The sequence below is a fragment of the Lycium barbarum genome, chromosome 2, assembly GCF_019175385.1.
Source record: "Lycium barbarum isolate Lr01 chromosome 2, ASM1917538v2, whole genome shotgun sequence".
NCBI lineage: Eukaryota > Viridiplantae > Streptophyta > Magnoliopsida > Solanales > Solanaceae > Lycium > Lycium barbarum.
This window is the reverse complement of record NC_083338.1, coordinates 29,470,265-29,489,064: the sequence shown is the minus strand read 5'-3', so window position 1 is coordinate 29,489,064 and position 18,800 is coordinate 29,470,265. Positions and strand designations below refer to the sequence as shown.

The following is an 18,800-nucleotide window of genomic DNA, read 5'->3' as shown; positions in this document are numbered from 1 at the left end:
TACCCCTGACACCCCACGTTACCTCCATTATTCCTACACCCACTGCTCACCTGCCATCTCCCACGCTCACCTCCACTCTTCACTGCCGTTCCACTTCATTGTGTCGCCTCCACCATACCTCTGACACTCCCAGACCTTCTTGTTCCCCACGCTCCTCTTCAGCACATCAAACCCTAGTCTAAACCCTATAAATACCAGTTTAGTCGTTCAGAAAGGGGGGGATTTTTGGGGGTTCACGAAGTTACCTGAAGAAGTGGAGGATTTTTTTCGGATCGTTGAGAACCCCCCAAGAATGAGATCTTTGATTCGTAAAATTTCCCCAAAACACAATTTGTTTTTAGTCTCAGCAATCCCCTAGAAATTAGGGTTCAAATTCGAAAAATCGCAGAAATCCCCATAGATAATATTAATTCTTTTTCGCTGTATTGTTCGATATCAAGTCAAAAATCCACATCATTTTGTTCTGTTTTGTCCTTAGCATCTGTCTAGATTCGAAGTGTATAAAAATCGGGATTTTAGTATTTCGAAGTATATTTGAGGTGTTCGAGGTTAGATCGAGCCCTTCGCCTCGCTTCGCTGCACCCGAAGAAGGTAATCTTCCATCCCTTCTCTCTGTTTTACGTTCGTTGTTGGCCCTGTGGTATTTTGGTTTATTATCTCGTGATTCAAACCTGTTAGTTTAGTTTTCGTTTTGGTAGTTAAAATGCTTGAATGTTCATGTTTTGATGTGATTTAATTTCCAGGCTGTTAGCTAGTTGAATCTGTCTATTCATGCTTTAACTCAGCATCAGATAATTCTAGTCTTATTATCATGATTGTATTTGTATGTTTCATGTGAGTATACTGAATGCTCAGGCCTTTGTATAAATGAAATACACATACCTTTTAGTTCTCTCATCCTTCCCTCTGAAAATAATGTAGCTGTGAGATTGAATATTTTGTCGAAAGTCCATAGTAATGGATCGAATATTTCTCATTCAGAAATAAGAAGCATCATTGTTTTTTTGATAACTTATCTGTATATGGCTGGAACTGTCCCCCTAGTAGTATGTATTTATTCTTTTAGTTGCCTCTGTTCTTGGTAATGTCTTATGTGCTATCATAGCTTAAAAATACTCCTAGACAAGCATGAGTTTGATTATTGGTTCAACTGTGATCAGGCATATTTCTTTAAGCCCAGGGTGTTACAAATTTATGTCAAATATGTGTTGTGTTCATAAATATATGCTTTCCCTGTTATGAGGTGGTTGAGTGCCCATTTCGCAATAACTCTAGGTGGTTTCGAATCTGCTAAATGGGAAAGTGGTTTAAGTTTTGTCTTTCATTTGCTTAATACATGGTTTTAAGTCGAGTTAATAACTGTTAAGCATATGTCGAATGAGTTTTTATCTAATCATGAGCATATTTATAAGGTGATTAGTTTGAACACTAACTGATCATATGTTGGTTTAAATGTTTGCTAGCTCATTTGGATATTCAGTATGGTTCAATGTAATCATGGTCAGTTGTAGTTTTTTTTGTTAGTTGTATCTGATCATGCATTATCTCGCTATTAGTTCAGTTGTTGGAATGGTTAATATCAATCTGCCATTTAATATGTTTAGCTTGTTTGTCTTAGCTTAATTATCAGATTAGTCTTGTTGTGTTTCCTAGTTTAATCTGAGTTTTTTTTCTTTTTGCTTCATAATTGAGCTATGTGTACAGATCAGTGCATTTGTTTGTACACTTCGGTTTAGCCTAGATCTATCTATGCCTAATTTATCTAGTTTGCGAGTCTGTTCAGATTTCCTCTTTATTTAGTGTGATTGGTAGCTTGGTTGAGCATGTGTAGTCACTTGTCCATAATCTGTTCTGTTGCTAGGAAATATTTGCTGGCATTACTTTGAATTCATGAGACTATCCCAGTGGTCCAAATAGCATTTGCAGTCATGTAAAAGTGTTAGGATTTGAATGTTAACGATAATACATGGCTATGTACCTTTATTTGGTTAGATACTTTTTTTTATTATTAACTCACATCTGAGCATGATCCCTATAGAACTTTAGGAATAATTATTGTATCAAGGGAAAAGGTTTGGCCCATCAAATTGAAAAGAAAAGAGCTCTAGAACTTACCTAAAAAGTTGAACATATACAGGACGCATGTTAGGCTATCAAAAAGGAGAAAGTATACATAGGATATATCTAAGTATACACAGCATATACATAATTTGTTTTTGAATGAATATTCTGTGCGTTTGATCTTATTCATTCGATTATTTGTCTAATCCTTTTCCCTTTCATTTTTGCATGAACACCGCATACGAATCCGAGGGATTCGTCTCCTTCCGCATTCGATGTTGGGCCAAAGCCCAACGAAACAACATTTTTCTTTCGTTCCAGCCCTGTCCGTAGTCCATTCTAAACGATAAGAGCAGTTCTGGGCCGAAGCCCAGTAGCCCATAAATTACAGCAGGCCAATCCACAGCAATACCAAAAAAGACTGCTGGGCCGAAGCCCAACAGCCGAGAGATCCAACAGCCCCCAAAATGGGTTGGGTCCATTTAATTTGCACTTTCTTATTTCATTATCATTTGATGTGTATTATGTGACTAACTTTTTATTGTTGTTCTACTTTTAGTTAGATGAATTCGGTAAGATTAGTGGCTTAGTTTAGTATAATGGGTAGTCAGTTAAAGAGGACTAACAATTAATTCTACGAGTTATTCTTTTCTTTTCATGTTAAAACTATTTACAAACTCTAATACTTATTTGGAATAATTGATTTGCAAAATGGCATGACTATATATTTTAAATAAAGGGAATCACATTTTATCATAAATGTTTCAAAACGTCACTAATACGCAATTATAAGTATATTTTTAAGTAACTCTTCAAGTTTTGAATCAATCACGCATATTCTTAATTAAGCATAGTTGATAAAGATACTAAAAAATAGATAAAGGAAATCTATTAACTATTTTGTATTTTTATTCATAAACTGAAAATCAATTAATACCTCATTACTTAGTTCAAATATTTATTAAAACATTGCATAAATTCGCATCTTCTTCTACTTATATGTAAGTTATCATGTTTTGTAAACTCCATTCTTATTATGCTACTTCCTTTAAAACTATGAGCAATTATTATAAATTTTATTCTAAGGTTTCCCTTTATACAAAGCATTGACCTTATTTTTAATAGCTTTATTATTAGAAGTCTTTTATAAGTCTTATTATAAACAACATTTTAAATATTCTTCTACATAAATTATTATATTTTCTACAAGTCTTATTTTTCTTTTAAAAAAAAATAACATCACTATTCTCATGCAAAGTTTTAACAACATTTATAAGCCTCAACATTTCCTTTGTGAAATTATTATATTTCTCTACAAATTAGTTCAAGCGGTATTATTATATTTTTTTCTGGAACCTTAGTAATATAAGCAAACCATTTTTTCTTAAAATTCAAACACTATATTCAATCTAATTAATTAACCTAAGTTGGTCGGATAACCGTAAGTTAACGGATTCTAGAGGATGCCTAACCCCTTCCCTTTAGGATAATATAGAGCCCTTACTTAGAATCACATTGGTTAAGCAGACTATTAATTGAGGTTTAGTTTTAATTCTGCCTTAGTTAACCTCTAGGTGTCCTAATTCACCGTTAAATTAATTAGGTGGCGACTCCTTAAAACAAATAAACAGGAATCACCAATACGTCATACCCTTAAATCGACCCGGGTTAAAATGGGGTGTGACAGCCAGTATGTTGGGCCGTATAATGCCCAGCTTTCCGAAGTTCGTTCTCGTCGACTCGTTTGACCACCAATCCTTATGGAACCTTCTTGACACTTGTTTAACACCTCATTACCAATATAAGGGACATTATAACTCTTCTCCAAAACATCATTAAGATATTATTAATTCGGTACTCGTAAATCTTGCCCGACACACAACATATCCCTTGCTTTCCTTGACAACTTTCTTCTCTTACCTCAAATGTCTTTGAAATCTCGATTAGGATCATCAAATGCTATTTCTGACTTATCAAAACATCATGTACGTCATGCCCTTCGTTAGTCTACTCACTGTACGTTAACGAGAAATTTCCGAGGTGTAACACTAAACATACATGGTGAACTACAGTCACAAGAAGACAGACACTATCATTCAAAGAGAGGGAAAAAGGAACAAATATACTCAGACATGGGAAATGTAGCATACAAACAGACTTGGTGTCATTTAGACCTATCAATGATACTTGGGCCTCACTTTATCATACTGGAGCTTAAATGAAACATGCAGCTTATACTAATAACAAATTTATCAGAAGTGACTTGTAAGTTAGTATGGAAGCCTTAGTGATACCACAACAGACTTTAACATGGATAATCTCTTAATCGTTCAGGATTACTAGTCCTAACAGTTTAACCAAATCAAAATATATTTAAGTGAAAAATAAGCTTAAGTAGGTCCAGGTAGTGCAAGGATAGGTGAGTATTGAGATTAAAGATAGATGGAACATATAGACAAGCTTATCACACTTAATCATCCAAGGTAAATTCATGTTAAGAATGCAGGTTGACCTGGGCCTTATTGGTGTTTAGAAGTGTTCTTTACAGTAGACAAACAAGTGATTAAGCCTCTTTTACCTCAGCAGTCTTTATTAACATAGCCTAGAACCCATAAACTAACATGCTCTCAGTCAAATAGTATGATCAGATATCATTCTTAACATAGTTCAGGTGGCGGGTAAAGCACATCTTCAGTTCTTATCCACAACAACACTTCAAATAGAGCATATACGATATTGCTAAACCACTACAACAAGGGACCTTAACCAAAACAGACACATGAGAGCATGCATAATCCTACCAAATTACAAAACGTACAACTAATAATACAAGCATAGAAACAACAGCTTTAAGGAAAGTGAGATGGGACAAAAACCACACTAATATGATATCTTTTTGTGACAAACTCAAATCCTTCTCAAACAGCATAAGTAGACAGTTCATATTTTACCCCAAGAACGAATAATCCACATAGCTAAACTAGTTGTAGTCCTTAAATAGGTCTAGTTAGACATTACACACATACAACATACATTTTACCCTTAAGTAGCCTAGATATATATTTAATTACAAGAGACCCTCACAAGCTAGTATGGACTCGAATAACCATAAATAGAGATAACATTTACAAACAAATGGCCTAAACATGTAGTAAGCATTTGCAGAAAAAGGGATTCAAACAAACAACCTCCATTTAAGATTTAGGATACCATATGTATAGTTAAGCAGTACTCAAACCCAACATTTCACACTAACAGTCATAGCTAATCAGACTAAGCATGTTTAACAGGTTTAAAATGCAGATAGATCTCATATGCTAACTAAGCATGACAAATAAAAGTGGCATAATTTTGATTAAGACAGGATTAACTAACTAAAACATGATCATAAACTAACCACATGCTTAACAAAATCTTGCACTAACTACATAATTATAAACCAACAGGAAACATATCAGCCAATTATACTACTTATCACCCTAATAACAAATTTAATCTCATAATCAAATACAAACAGGAAACTAAACACATAATTGACACAAAAGAAACTTAAACATCATTAAATGCTATAAATAAAGGCAAAGGAAAGAGGATTACCTTTTGTGAGTGCAGCCTATTGTCGAGATTGAACCTTTGGAGATTCCTTTGCTCCACAACCTCAAAGCTCATCCACAAAACCACAATAAAGGAGAAATTAAAACTTTTAAAAGTTAGACTAACTTGAAAAATTAAAGGTCTCAAGCAAAATTTGCTAAAACCCTAGGTATTTCAAGTTTTGTGTGAATATGTAGGATATTCCGTCTGTTAGAAGTGCGAATTGGGGGTTCTTTTTATAGACTCCATATTTTCTCAAACCCTAAATTGGAACCGATGTGGGACAAATCCAAATTTTCAAAATTGCTTGTCTCAGAAACCAATTAACGGTTGAGATTGAAAACAAATAAGCAACGAAAGGTCAGATTTGACCCCAAAAGATCGCTCCATTTGGTTCATCTCGAACCCATAGCAATCGTGGATTTCAAACGCAACACAACAAAAACCATTAAGGATTTTACGGCATATGACCGTTGCAAAGCAAAAACACAAAGGAAAGGGGGGTGGTTTTACCGTGTTTGGCTATTTTACGGTGGAGAGAGGGTAAAGAAATTAATGCTTTACCCCATTTGATCGAGCATCCTCTGCGTAAAGCGAAAAGCAACTCAACCTTTGCCATTTCAAGCCGATGACGAGGAGAGAGAAGATGGAGGAGGCGCGGTTAGGGTTTTGAAAGGGGGAAACCCTTCTCTTTCTCCTTAGGGGTCGTTTGGTTTTGGAACTGAAAAATGAGAAGGGGAAAGGGGTGTTACCCCTTTAGAGATGGACTTAGGCCAGGTCAGGTCCTTATTGGATCGGGCTCGGCTGATTTAAAAAGAAAGGAGAGGAGGGGAGGGCTGCATATATTATACACTCATATACATGTATACACATGTATATCCGTGTATATATGTGCAAGGACTTGACCCTAATTAAATAAATGGCCACAATTGAGCGATTCAATTAATTGAAATCCCCTAATTATGGTTAGACATGATTAATTAACCAATTAAACAAACTAACCAACATGGTTAATTATGCAAATGGACTCTAATTGCAAACATAGCCCAATTGACCTTACCTATGGAGTAGGTCATTTCAATTATGGTCACATTTGGCCCAGCTAACCAATTAGAAGCTAGTATTGCAGTATCGACCTCAATTGACTTAAGCCATGGACATTGGCTATTTAAAATTGGTCCAGAAATGCAATAATGACTTCAACTGACCTAATGTTAGACCCCGTATTTTATACGTCGAGTTATTCGCGAAGGAATCGACGTGAGATAGAAACCTCGAATTTTTAATTTCTAAACTAGAACTAATCAGTTATAAATTTTACTTAGTATAAGAATGTTGTTGGAAATTAGGAACTACTTAATTGTGGTGTTAAGTAAAAATTAGTGGCAACAATGAGCCAATATGAACATTAACATGCCATGTCCAAAAGATGACTCAAAGTCATCTAAAACAAGGCTATTATGGAAGACATACAAATATGCACTTAATGTTGATTCATCCACTACACTTTAATTATATTATGGACAACCAAATGGAAAGAAAAAGGGATGTGAAATTCGGCCAAGATGGCTGAAAATAAGAGGAGAAAAAGTCGAGGCATGCATTTGAATATTGAAAGTATCCATTATTTTATGAAGGCATGCATTATTTTATGAAGGTATACAAGTTGGATGAGTCATTGCACATTTAAATATTGACCATTAATCTTTGTATGATTGCAATGGACAAGGTTAGTGTATGAATCATCCACTACACATGCAATTGTCTTGTAAACAATTAAATGGAAAGAAGAAGAAAGGAAACAAAGAGGGAGGTTTAGCCGAAAGTTTAGAGAAAAGAATTGAATTTTAGTGTAAAGTTAATTGAGTGCTCAATGTCATGAGTGGAGCATGTGTTGTGTCCAACTTGTAGTCATCTTAGTTTAATCAAATTTATGACTAAGATAGCTCATCTTCTCATTTCAACTTCACAACACAAAAATAGAAAGACTAGAGAAGGAGAGAAAAGCTCTCGGCCAAAGGGCTGAAAATTTAGCTCTTTGTGTGTTGATCAAAAAAAATATTTATTCAAGCATTTCAACCCTTTAGAAGGTCCCTAGAAACGTGAAGATAGTCATTGAAGCAACAAGAACCATTATCATTTCAATTCACAAACTCTAGCCAAGTTGAGAAGTCGGATTGTCAAGGTAAGATCTAACTTTCTTTTACATGTGTTAAGGGTGATGTAGATGTGTGAATATAAGTTGCATGCATGAAATGATGTGTGTTGATGTTGGAACATGATAGTATACATGAACTTATATATGTTGATGTTGAAGTATGGTTGTAACTTGATGAACATGAATTGCATGCATAAGATCATGAATGTTGGTGTTGGAATGTTAATGTGGCCGTAGGGACTGTTTTAGTGGCCATGGTGGACTGATTTTCTTTAGTAATTATGGATGATGCTATCATAGATTGCATGGTAAAAAGAATGAAAAGAATTGGAAGGTTAAAGGTGAAGTTGTGTTAGTATGCATATAAATTGAATCCATGAAATCTTGTGTGTGATGTTGAAGCATGTTGAAACCGTGTAGGGACTGTTTTGTGTGGAAGATAATGAACTGATTTTACTTGATATTTTGATTGTTGTTGTCATGAATTTTATGATGGAAATGAAGGTGTTTAACGGTTGGAGTTGGAACTAAAATCGTTTGTGGGTTGTTGTAAGGATTATAGTGATGACAAGGTAGCTTAGTTGCGTATGAAGTGATGATGTACATGTCGTGTGGTTGCTGGTCGTAACTTACTGAAATTATATGAAAAGAAGACATGAAATAAGGTGTAAGAATCGTATGTAGTTCACTTAATATGTTCGTAAACGTTTGCAAGAATTCCGAGCATCTTTATGTTGTTGGTTAAGGATTGTTTTGGACGTGTTGTTGTTTTTGTTAAGTTGGGAAAACTACTTATAATTTAAGAGTATACATCATGTTGTCATAGTAATTGGGCTGTTATAGAATCATTTTGATGAAGTATTACGCCTATAGACTAATGAGAATAAAATAGAGGTGTCATAACCGCATGTAAACTATTATCGAATGTTGTAAGGTATGGATTGATTTGAAATCGCATACGGGCTGTTTTGACACATTGTTGTTGTTCTTATTGAGCTTGGAAGATTAATGATAATTAAGATTATGCATTGTGTTGTATGTTGGATGGGTTGTTATAAAGTTGTTACATGCAAACGTTAAGGCTACAAACTATTACGAATAACTTGAGAATGTAGTAGCCGTATGTGAATCGCTATTGAATGCTGTGAATGCGGACTGTTTGGAATGTTGTGCGGGCTATCCGGATTGGTATTGAATGTATAATTATTGATGTGGGGTTTGTTGTATGTAGTTGGTTTGGCTACAAGAGAAAACGTCGTCTAAACATCTAGAAAGGAGTTACTAACGTTAGAATACGGTTTGAATCTCCTCGTAGCTTAACCGTAGTTGTTGGCGTCTTAATATAGGTTGAAGTATTATTGGGCCGCGTGTACATATTGTTGTGAAATGAATATACGATATATATACGATTCCAAAGGAATTCCTATTCCTAGAGCCACTAGGATGGCTAATGATCTTGATTCTCATAACTTACATTTTATATATATATTTTGATATGTACATATGATTTCAAAGTTCCATTTTGATATAATCCGCAGGGACATCCGAAAGGTAAATGATATGACTATTATTGAATTTGCGAACGATGGTTCGTGTTGACTATTCTATTGAGTCCTTAAAAATGTTTTGAATTGCATATAGTTTCTCACTACTCTGCTCGTGCATACCTCAATATACCTTTCACTGAGTCCCGGGCCGGGTATGTTTTCGTGCACAGCTTCACTGCATTGTTCACCGAGTCCCTCACTAGAGGGCCGGGACACGTTATATGTATATGTATATGATGATATGATGACATGATGATATGATGATACGGTGATGGTGGCCAGGATGGCATATGATGACTTTATCCACCGAGCCCCTCACTAGAGGGCCAGGACACGTTATATATATATATATATATATATATATATATATATATATATATATATATGCATGATGATGATATGATTTTATTTACTGAGTCCCTCACTATAGGGCCGGGACATGTTCTATATACATACGTACAAGATGGTTATCTAATTATGTTACTATGTCTCAAAACGGGTTGAGTATGATATATGATACGGACATGCACGATTTATGTTTCAAAAGCAAGCATCTTGGTATTCTGGATATTGTACTCGTGTTCTGTACTCCTCATTTCAAATATGATCCTGTTTACTGTATTTCATGCTTTACATGCTCAGTACATATTCCGTACTGACCCCCTTTCTTCGGGGGGCTGCGTTTCATGCCCGCAGGTACGGATACGCGTTTTGGTGAACCGCCAGCTTAAGACTTCCCTTCTGCTATCTTGGAGAGTTTTGTTGTTCCGGATCCCAGACTTTGGTATAGATCATGTTTGATCTAAATATATGCATATGTTGTTTAAGGGTACGACGGGGCCCTGTCCCGTCATATTTCACGATTGAAACTCTTAGAGGTCTGTGGACATATGTGTGGGTTGTGTATGGGTTCTGTTCAGCTGTGTCTATACGATGTGTTGTGGTATGATGTTCGTCTATAGTGGCAGCCTTGTCGGGTTGCATATAATATTGATATGTGATGGTAGCCTTATCGGCTTGCATATGATATTGATGTGTGATGGCAGCCTTGTCGGCTTGCTTTTATATGTATAATTATGCGACAAATCTGAGACCATGGTTTGGTCGTTATGAGTTCCATATGGTGTTTGTTGTGGACTGAACATGTAACTAACGGGTGTGTATATGAGTGCCCAGTTCGGGTACTTAGTCACGGCCTACGGGGTTGGGTCGTGACACCTAACCCATAGAAAATGGCTATATCAATTAAAGCCGGAATTAAACTAACAATTGATTAGTTCAATTGTAGCCACTATTAACCATATAGCAAACATTTTATGAAATTTTAACCATAATTAAATACTTAATTAATTATGATTAATCTTAATAAACTGGGACATGAAAAATTTAGAATTGAGGGGTAAAAACGATTAACATATTTAATTGATTATATTCTTGGAGTTAAATGGAGTAAAATGCCTGCTAATTGGTTTTATGGTAATTTTAACAACTAATTAAATAATTGCTTTAATTTATCTTCTGATTAAACTTGGCAAAATACTTCATATTAATTATAAAAATATTTAAATTATTTTCCAAATGATTTATAATATTATAGAATTTATTTTGCCAAATGAAATGGCAAAATATTATCTGAATAATTTCATAAAATCATTTTGACTTGTAGCAAATACACATTTCACTCCGTTTGGTGTCCAGGGATTCTGGGGTAATTAAAATAAATTATGGGAGGTCAAAATTAGGTGTCAACAACTGTTCCTTTCGGTGTTCGGAGATGGCGAGACCATCCCTGAAAAACGAAATTTGACTAACCCTGATTTTTGACTGACCTATCTCTATATTACCTCTCGTTTTTATGCAATTTTCAAATATGTGGCCGGACCCTAGTTTTTTTGGGTTTCTTACACATCTCAGGTTACATGAGAATTCAAGCCACTTGCAGTTCGACTCAATTTAAGACTTCTAAATGTGAATTTAAGCAAATTTTGGATTTCCTGATTATCAAAACCGATCCGGAGTGATTGGTTGGAGTGTGACTGACTCTCTGGTATTGAGTCCGCCTACATATCCCTGGTCTTGGGAATCAAGTCACTTGTAGTTCGACTCGATAGGAGGAAAGGGATATCCCTTGTGCGGGAATGCCTTTGTGTATGTGCCAGTTTATGCCCGACCGGTCGCGGGAAAATTAAAGAAAAAAAATAAAGCATATAAGCAGATAAGTAATTTTGGGTGGCTGAGCATGGAGTGGAGCGATCTTCCCAGTCCTAGCCGGAGAGGTCGACTCTTATGGGCACCCTGTCTCCACCGGCTGCGTAAGGAAAAGTTCCACGTTTGCTCTGCATGTATTTGGATCTGATTTGACTAGCCTGCTCCATTTGGCGGCTGCCAATCTGCTCCCACCTGCTGAGTAATATTGTGATTGATTTTGATGACAAATACTGCGACCATCTGGCCGGATTTACATCGTCTTGACCTTCAGAGCGAAAACTGTTGTCATCTGACCGGATTCACATCGCTTTAACCCTCTGATTACGTCTGATAATTATATGAATGAATGACCCTCTTGGCTATTTGTATGAGATGGCCCTCTCGACATGTTTGTATGAAATTGCCCTCTCGGCATGTTTGTATGAAATGGCCCTCTCGGCATGTTTTTATGAAATGGCCCTCTCAGCATGCTTGTGTGAAATGGCCCTCTTGGCAGTGTTTGTATGAATGACCCTCTTGGCAATGTTTGTATGAAATGGCCCTCTCGATATGTTTGAATGAAATTTCCCTCTCGGCTTGTTTGTATGAATGGCCCTCTTGGCAGTGTTCACATAAATGGCCCTCATGGCAAAACAAAAAGTATGAATGATCATCATGGCAAAACAAAAAAGTATGAATGACCCTCATGGCAAATAAAAATATGAATGACCCTCATAGAAAATAAGAAGTGTGAATGGCCCTCATGGGAAATAAAAATATGAATGGCCCTCATGGCAAATAAAAATATTAATGGCGCTCATGGCAAATATAAATGGCCTTCATGGCAAATAAGAAGTGCAAATGGCCCTCATGGCAAATAAAAATATGAATGGCCCTCATGGCAAATAAAAATATGAATGGCCCTCATGGCAATAAAAAGTATGAATGAACCTCATAGCAAATAAAAAGTGACAGATATGGCCCCTTCGGCTAAATCGACTTTCTTTCACTTTTATATGGGCTATGACCCTCATGGTCACTTTCTTTCGCATTCATGGTAGCCCTTGTGGCCGGATATTTTGCCCTTATGGTGTTCATGTCCTCTTGTCAGCCCTTGTGGCTAGATATTCTCCCTTATGACTCATTCATCCGACCCATCCACAACCATAAGCTAGTTGGAGGTCACGTGTCATATATGATACGATAAAACCAACATTAATGAGAAATGGCATGAATGAGCTATTTTGGTAACGACAATGGTATGGATGAGCCATTTTGGTAATGGCGATGGCGTAAATGAGTTAAACTATTCACGAGTGGCATAAATGAGTCATTTCGGGTAGTTCGATGGCATATTTGAGTCTTTTCCGTATAATCAAAGATACTGGTCAGTCTAGAGTGTGCGGGTCTTTGAATGGAGAGGAACGAGCAAATATCTCTTATTCAATACTGTTTTTATTTTTTGAAAAAAAATTAAATCATCTCTTTATGTTTAGTTAATTATAACTTCTTAGCTAGTTTGCCCTGGTAAATAATTGAGATATTTTTTTTATGAATTTGCAACAAAATAAGCAAATTACGCTGCAAATCACTAAAAGAAATAAAATAAGGTTTAAATTACAAAAACGTGCATACTTTAAGGATGCAAATTGTGAAGAACTCTTTACGTTCTATGAGTGGGTTAATTTTTTTCCCAACAAACTTGAGGCATGATTTCCGCCTATATATTTAAACAGCTTGAATCTTTTAGAATGTTGATGTGGTGAACGTATAGGAAAATATAAGTTCATCCTGAAATAGGAAAAAAATTAACATAGCAATTTATTTACTTAAAGGCGTACATCCACAAGTTAACTTGGAAAAAAGAAGTAAAAAAATTGAGTAAAATATCACATTGAACAATCTACGGTTCCACATGTGATTAATAAGATTATTATGTTATGAGCAACAATCTCTGAAAGCCATAACAATGAAAAGAAAGAACACACAATTTTATGTGGGAAACTTCAGTGAGAAGAAAGCCCATGGCCGTTACTAAACTTAACAGAATTGTGGAGCTAGAATTTCACAGAACGTACTCACATACTCAAAATGTTAAACTTTCTTTAAACACTTATTCTCACCTTTTTTTCAAGGTGACTTGACTAACTTACTCACACAATGCTTATCTTCACTTTTTTTTTCAGACAACCTACTTTTTCCAAAACACTATACTCCCTTTTATTATGATTTCATCAATCGTAGTGTTGTCTAAATGCGAGAAGTGAGATTGAGATGGTTTGGGCATGTGAAGAGGAGAGACACAGATGCCCCAGTGCGGAGGTATGAGAGGTTGGCCATGGATGGTTTCAGATGAGGTAAGGGTAGGCCGAAGAAGTATTGGGGAGATGTAATTAGACACGACATGGCACAACTACAGCTTACCGAGGATATGACCTTAGATAGGAGGGTTTGGAGGACCCAAATTAGGGTAGAAGGCTAGTAGATAGTCTCGTTTTCTGTTCTTATTAGTAGTCGCATTATCGCAATATAATTTCTTCTGCTCAGATTTCTGCTATTATCTGTTATTTCCTGTGCTTTGATTATCCTGTGTTATCTGTGTCGCTTGCATTATTTCATTTCATATCGCTTTGATTCTCTTAACCTTATCTGACTTCTTTTTATGCTTTTATTGAGCCGAGGGTCTTTCGGAAACAGCCGTCCTACCTTGGTAGGAGTAAGGTCTGCGTACACTCTACCCTCCCCAGACCCCACGATGTGGGATTTCACTGGGTTGTTGTTGTTGTTGTTGTTGTTGTGTTGTCTAAATAGATATTAAACATGTTATGATTTCATGTAAATACATTTAGGGGCGACTTACACATGCCTAATACTATGTATCCCTCAATTATGCGCACTATTTGAAGGGCAAAAAAAAGTTATCCTCATGCTACACGATCCAACAATTTTGCTTAAAGAAAACACGGGTATTTATAAAATTTAATGAACTGAGGTGTCCAAATTCTCTCCCCAGTATTTTTATGCCATCCTGTTGTCACCTACAATCCATTTATTTTTGATGTACTTTGCTAGTTAAAAGTTAACAAGGTGTAACCAAAGACTCAGACCACACATTGCTCTCTATTATATAATATACTACTAATAATACAATAAGGTACACCATTTAATTTCGATCGTTCTTTAACAACTTTGCCGCCGGTCAATCTTTTTTAAAAATCATTTTTGGTGGATTGATCAAATTGATCTCCTTTAGTGGTGGGTTGATGGAAGTTAATTTCAGTTGGTGGTGGGTCCCTCGGTGGTGGCTTGAGGATGTTTGTCTCAATGTCAACACTTCTCATTTCAATGGCCGCCCTATCATAAGCCAAAGCAGCTTCTTCAGCAGTGTCAGATATTCCTAACGAGACTCGAGCTTTCTTCTCTTTGGACTTTTTCGTTGAGATCACCTCAGTCTTTTCATTCTCAGTGATGATATCCCTTTCACGCGCTCTTTCATGTCGCCTTGACTTCTTTCCCTTAGCTTTCTCCCCCTCGACATTATACGAGCCCGCGACATCACGGTTCGGCCTATGAATTTGTGCAGGAAGCGCCAGGACAATGGAACTTTCCCCTATTTGATTGGTCCATTTTCCAGTTGCATAATTTTTTGAGGGCTTTCCGATGACCTTCTTTTCGTGATGCTCTTCCTTGGAGGCCATGGCTTTAGGAAAAGAGAAAACAACATAAGTGTGTTAACTTCATTTATGATAAGAGAATCTTTATTTATTTCTATATATAAAAATATCCATCTAACATTTTGTCAAACATACGAGGTAATCATACCCTAAGTCTTCATTATTAGTTTCTAGAAGGAAATGTAAACGACAAACGCATATATAAACGAACAAAGAAACTTTGCACCAGAAAAGGATATTGCAGAGAATGGAAAATCAAGTAGCACGACTTTTGTATTCCTTTTTCAATTTGTATGAGACCGTGAGATTTTCATTCCTTTTGGTGAAGAATTTTCTTTTCTACCTTTCGTAGTACAGATTAAGAAAAAATCACTGATAAAAAATAAAAATAAAAATAAAAACAGCAGTTCCGTATAAAAAATAAAAATAAAAAAAACTCTGTTGAAGTTTATCAAATTTCCTTCTGACTACATCCTAATCACTGGTGCTTCTTATTCCAAAAAAAATATTGTGGAAGAATAAGTTTCTTCACTGTAATTTAAAAACCAGTTAATAACCAAAGACACACTTTGATATTTGACTCTTAGCCAAGAAAGAGACTCTCTGCACTTGATTTCTTCCAGAAAGCATAAAACAGAGAAGCAAAAAAAGTTCTTCCAAGAGTTCCACCAAATTTTCTTACCATTAATCCAAGGAAAAATGTACTTTTTTAAAAAAAAAAAAAAAAGAAAAGAAGAATATGTCCAAGGATTCCACCGAACAAATAGAACTATTTTCCAATCAATTTCTACGGTAACAGTCTCTCATTATAAAGTAGTTCAAAATTATATCCAATTCCCCACTAAACATGAAGAAACAGTAACCTATTTGCTTGTTACACGCAGTGTTTTAAAAGGCGGGGGCGTAAGGCGGGGCGTTTTACATACGCCTCGACGAGGCGTAAGCCTCGAGGCATGGGGCGTAAGCCTATGGGTATTTAATTTTTAGTATTTCTTAAAATAATATAATTACAATAAATATTTTTAAATAGGCAAATAATCAATAAAATTTATCAATATTACTATCATACTATTCATTTTATCTCCCTATAAGCAAATAATCAATAAAATTTATCAATATTACAATTAAAACATAACTTCTTCATGAACAAAAAATAAAATTATATGATAATTCTGATACATAGGACTTATGACTAATGACAAGTGAAAATGTACAATTCCGCTATGTGTTTTTTTTTAAATTAAGTGATTTCACCCTCACGACGTTCTCAAATAGTAAATATCCAATACTACGACTTGTTATATGAGTTACACCCAATCTTCTATTTCTATAGATGAAAAACTATTAAGTATCATTATTTTGTTAAACAATTATGAGGGTGAATGATTTTAATTAAGGAATTTAAAATATAATTTGTGTAAGAACTGTTAGGCGAGCCCTGGGCGTTGGGCGTTAGGCGTGTTTAGGGCGTACGGTTGGGCGCTTAGGGTGTAAGTCTCATAGGAACTAAGCCTCGCACGTTATCCCCAGGGCGTTTTGCTACTGCCCTGCCCCGAGGCGAGCCCGGGGGCGAATCCTAACACTGTCTTTTAAAACAATGGCTACACGCCAATACAATATCTTGTTAACAGATTAAAAAAAAAAAAAAAAACACATCAAGTCAATCATTTGTTAAGTAATTTTCCGTTCTACCAGTGACAACGCGTAGACTAGGAAATCAAAAATTAACTCTATGCTCTAATGCCAATGAAGAATTAATCCAAACACACAGTTTGCAAGATAATTGAATTCGTTTCACTAATCGAATACTGTAATCACATGTTTATGAAACACGACCTACACCGAAATAGCCACAATCAAAAGTCATACCTGGTACAGACAATTGTTCCTGACGTTAGTAGAAGATTCTTCAATCAAGAACTCTTTGTTGCTGGAACTGTTTGAATAAGAGAAGAAGGAGAAGATATCTCTGGTTAAAAGCGGAAGAAACATTATGGGAGATTTCTGAAAAGAACTATCTTAAAGAATAGATACAACACAACGGTTCAGGAAGAGTCCTGTCCGTTGTGTATTTAATCCCTTTTATTTCTTTATGCACTTTTAGTATATAATTTATTTTTAAATCACATATATTATTAAGTAGTACGTTTAAGTTAAAGGAGAAAATGTCTTGTTGTAATTTCTGACTTTGCTTTCAATTACCAAAACTATCCTAATATCTATTATTCTTTTGTGATTAGTTAGCATAATATACTGAACATAAAGAAATTAAGGATTTAATAATAGTAAAGAATATAAGCACATCTCTGATTTCAATATCGTAATTTAGAACTATGGAAGAGATATGTTACAAGCAATATTCATCTATGATACCTTAGCAAGAAACAAATTTGTACTCCAATAGAAACATCTCACAAGTAATTTGACTACTATTCATATAATAACTATATAAGACTTGCCAGAAAACTTGATAGCTACCTTGGGTTGTTGTTCCCCTTGAAAGCCCATGATTACGAAAAAACTTGTTGATACTTATAACGGGATAATAATAGATGATCACTTAGGAAAAACATAAGCTTATGCACCCTCCTAGAGCCTCAGATTCTTTGTTAAAGATGCACATACCATATGAAAATCTTAAGTTATTCGTCGAAGAAGAAGGAGGAGGAAACTCAATGAAATACGTGTGACGTAGGGTCTGTTCGGTACCGACGAAATTATTTTCCACGGATAATGTTTTCCTGAAAAATGTGTTCTTGGAAAATAAGTGAATTTCTACTTATTTTCTTATATTCGGTTGGGTATTATGTTGGAAAATAAGTGAATTTGTTACTTATAATTATCTCATGTTCGATTGGTTAGTAGAGAATATTTTTCAGAAAATATCCACCCAAGCCCCACCAACCCCATACCACACCAACCCCCAGCACCCACCCATTCCCCAACCAAATCCCACCCCCGCCCAACCACCATCCTCGAACGCACTTCATCTTCCACCACCCCTACCCCACAACACCACCGTTCTGTCCAACCACCCACCCACCCCCTCCCAAATTTTCTATTTCATACATTTATTTTACTTTTATAAAAAATGAGAATTTTTTCATACCCATTCCCCACCCCCCCAACTACAACCCACCACCCACCCCACATCAAATTTTATCACGAAAACTTTCTATTTTTATAAATTTCTTATAAAGGTAAAATTAAATATGAAGTAGAAAATTCGGGAGGGTCTAGGGAGTGCGGGGCGGTAGAAAATCACAAAAGATAACTTTTCAAAACTTTAAAAAAAAAAAAAAACTGAAGGGGGTGGTTGGGTTTTTTTTTTTTTGGGGGGGGGGGGGGGGGGTGGTTGGTGTGAAAAAACAAAATCAAAACTTTCTTTTAAGAAAAAGTATAATATGTTTTGGAGGGGAATCTTCAGAAAAAAAAGTTTTGGAGGGGGGTGGGGGTGATGGGTGTAGAAAACCCAAAAAACAAATTAAAAACTTTTGAATTTTTTTTTAGGGGGTGGGTGGGGTGGTGCGTTGGGGTGGGGGTGATGGAGGGGGTGGTGTGTGGGGTTGTAGTAGTGGT

At 35.8% G+C, this 18,800-nt stretch overlaps 1 protein-coding gene across 1 annotated transcript in view; it reads right to left on the bottom strand.

Moving 5' to 3' along the window:
* LOC132628488 (uncharacterized) overlaps window positions 1-15,245 on the bottom strand; it is an 88,357-nt gene extending 73,112 nt beyond the window's left edge. The window contains exon 1 of the mRNA XM_060344264.1: window positions 14,882-15,245. Coding sequence (XP_060200247.1) covers window positions 14,882-15,245 — 364 coding nt within the window. The remainder of the gene's footprint in view (window positions 1-14,881) is intronic.
* Window positions 15,246-18,800: the final 3,555 nt, after the last annotated feature.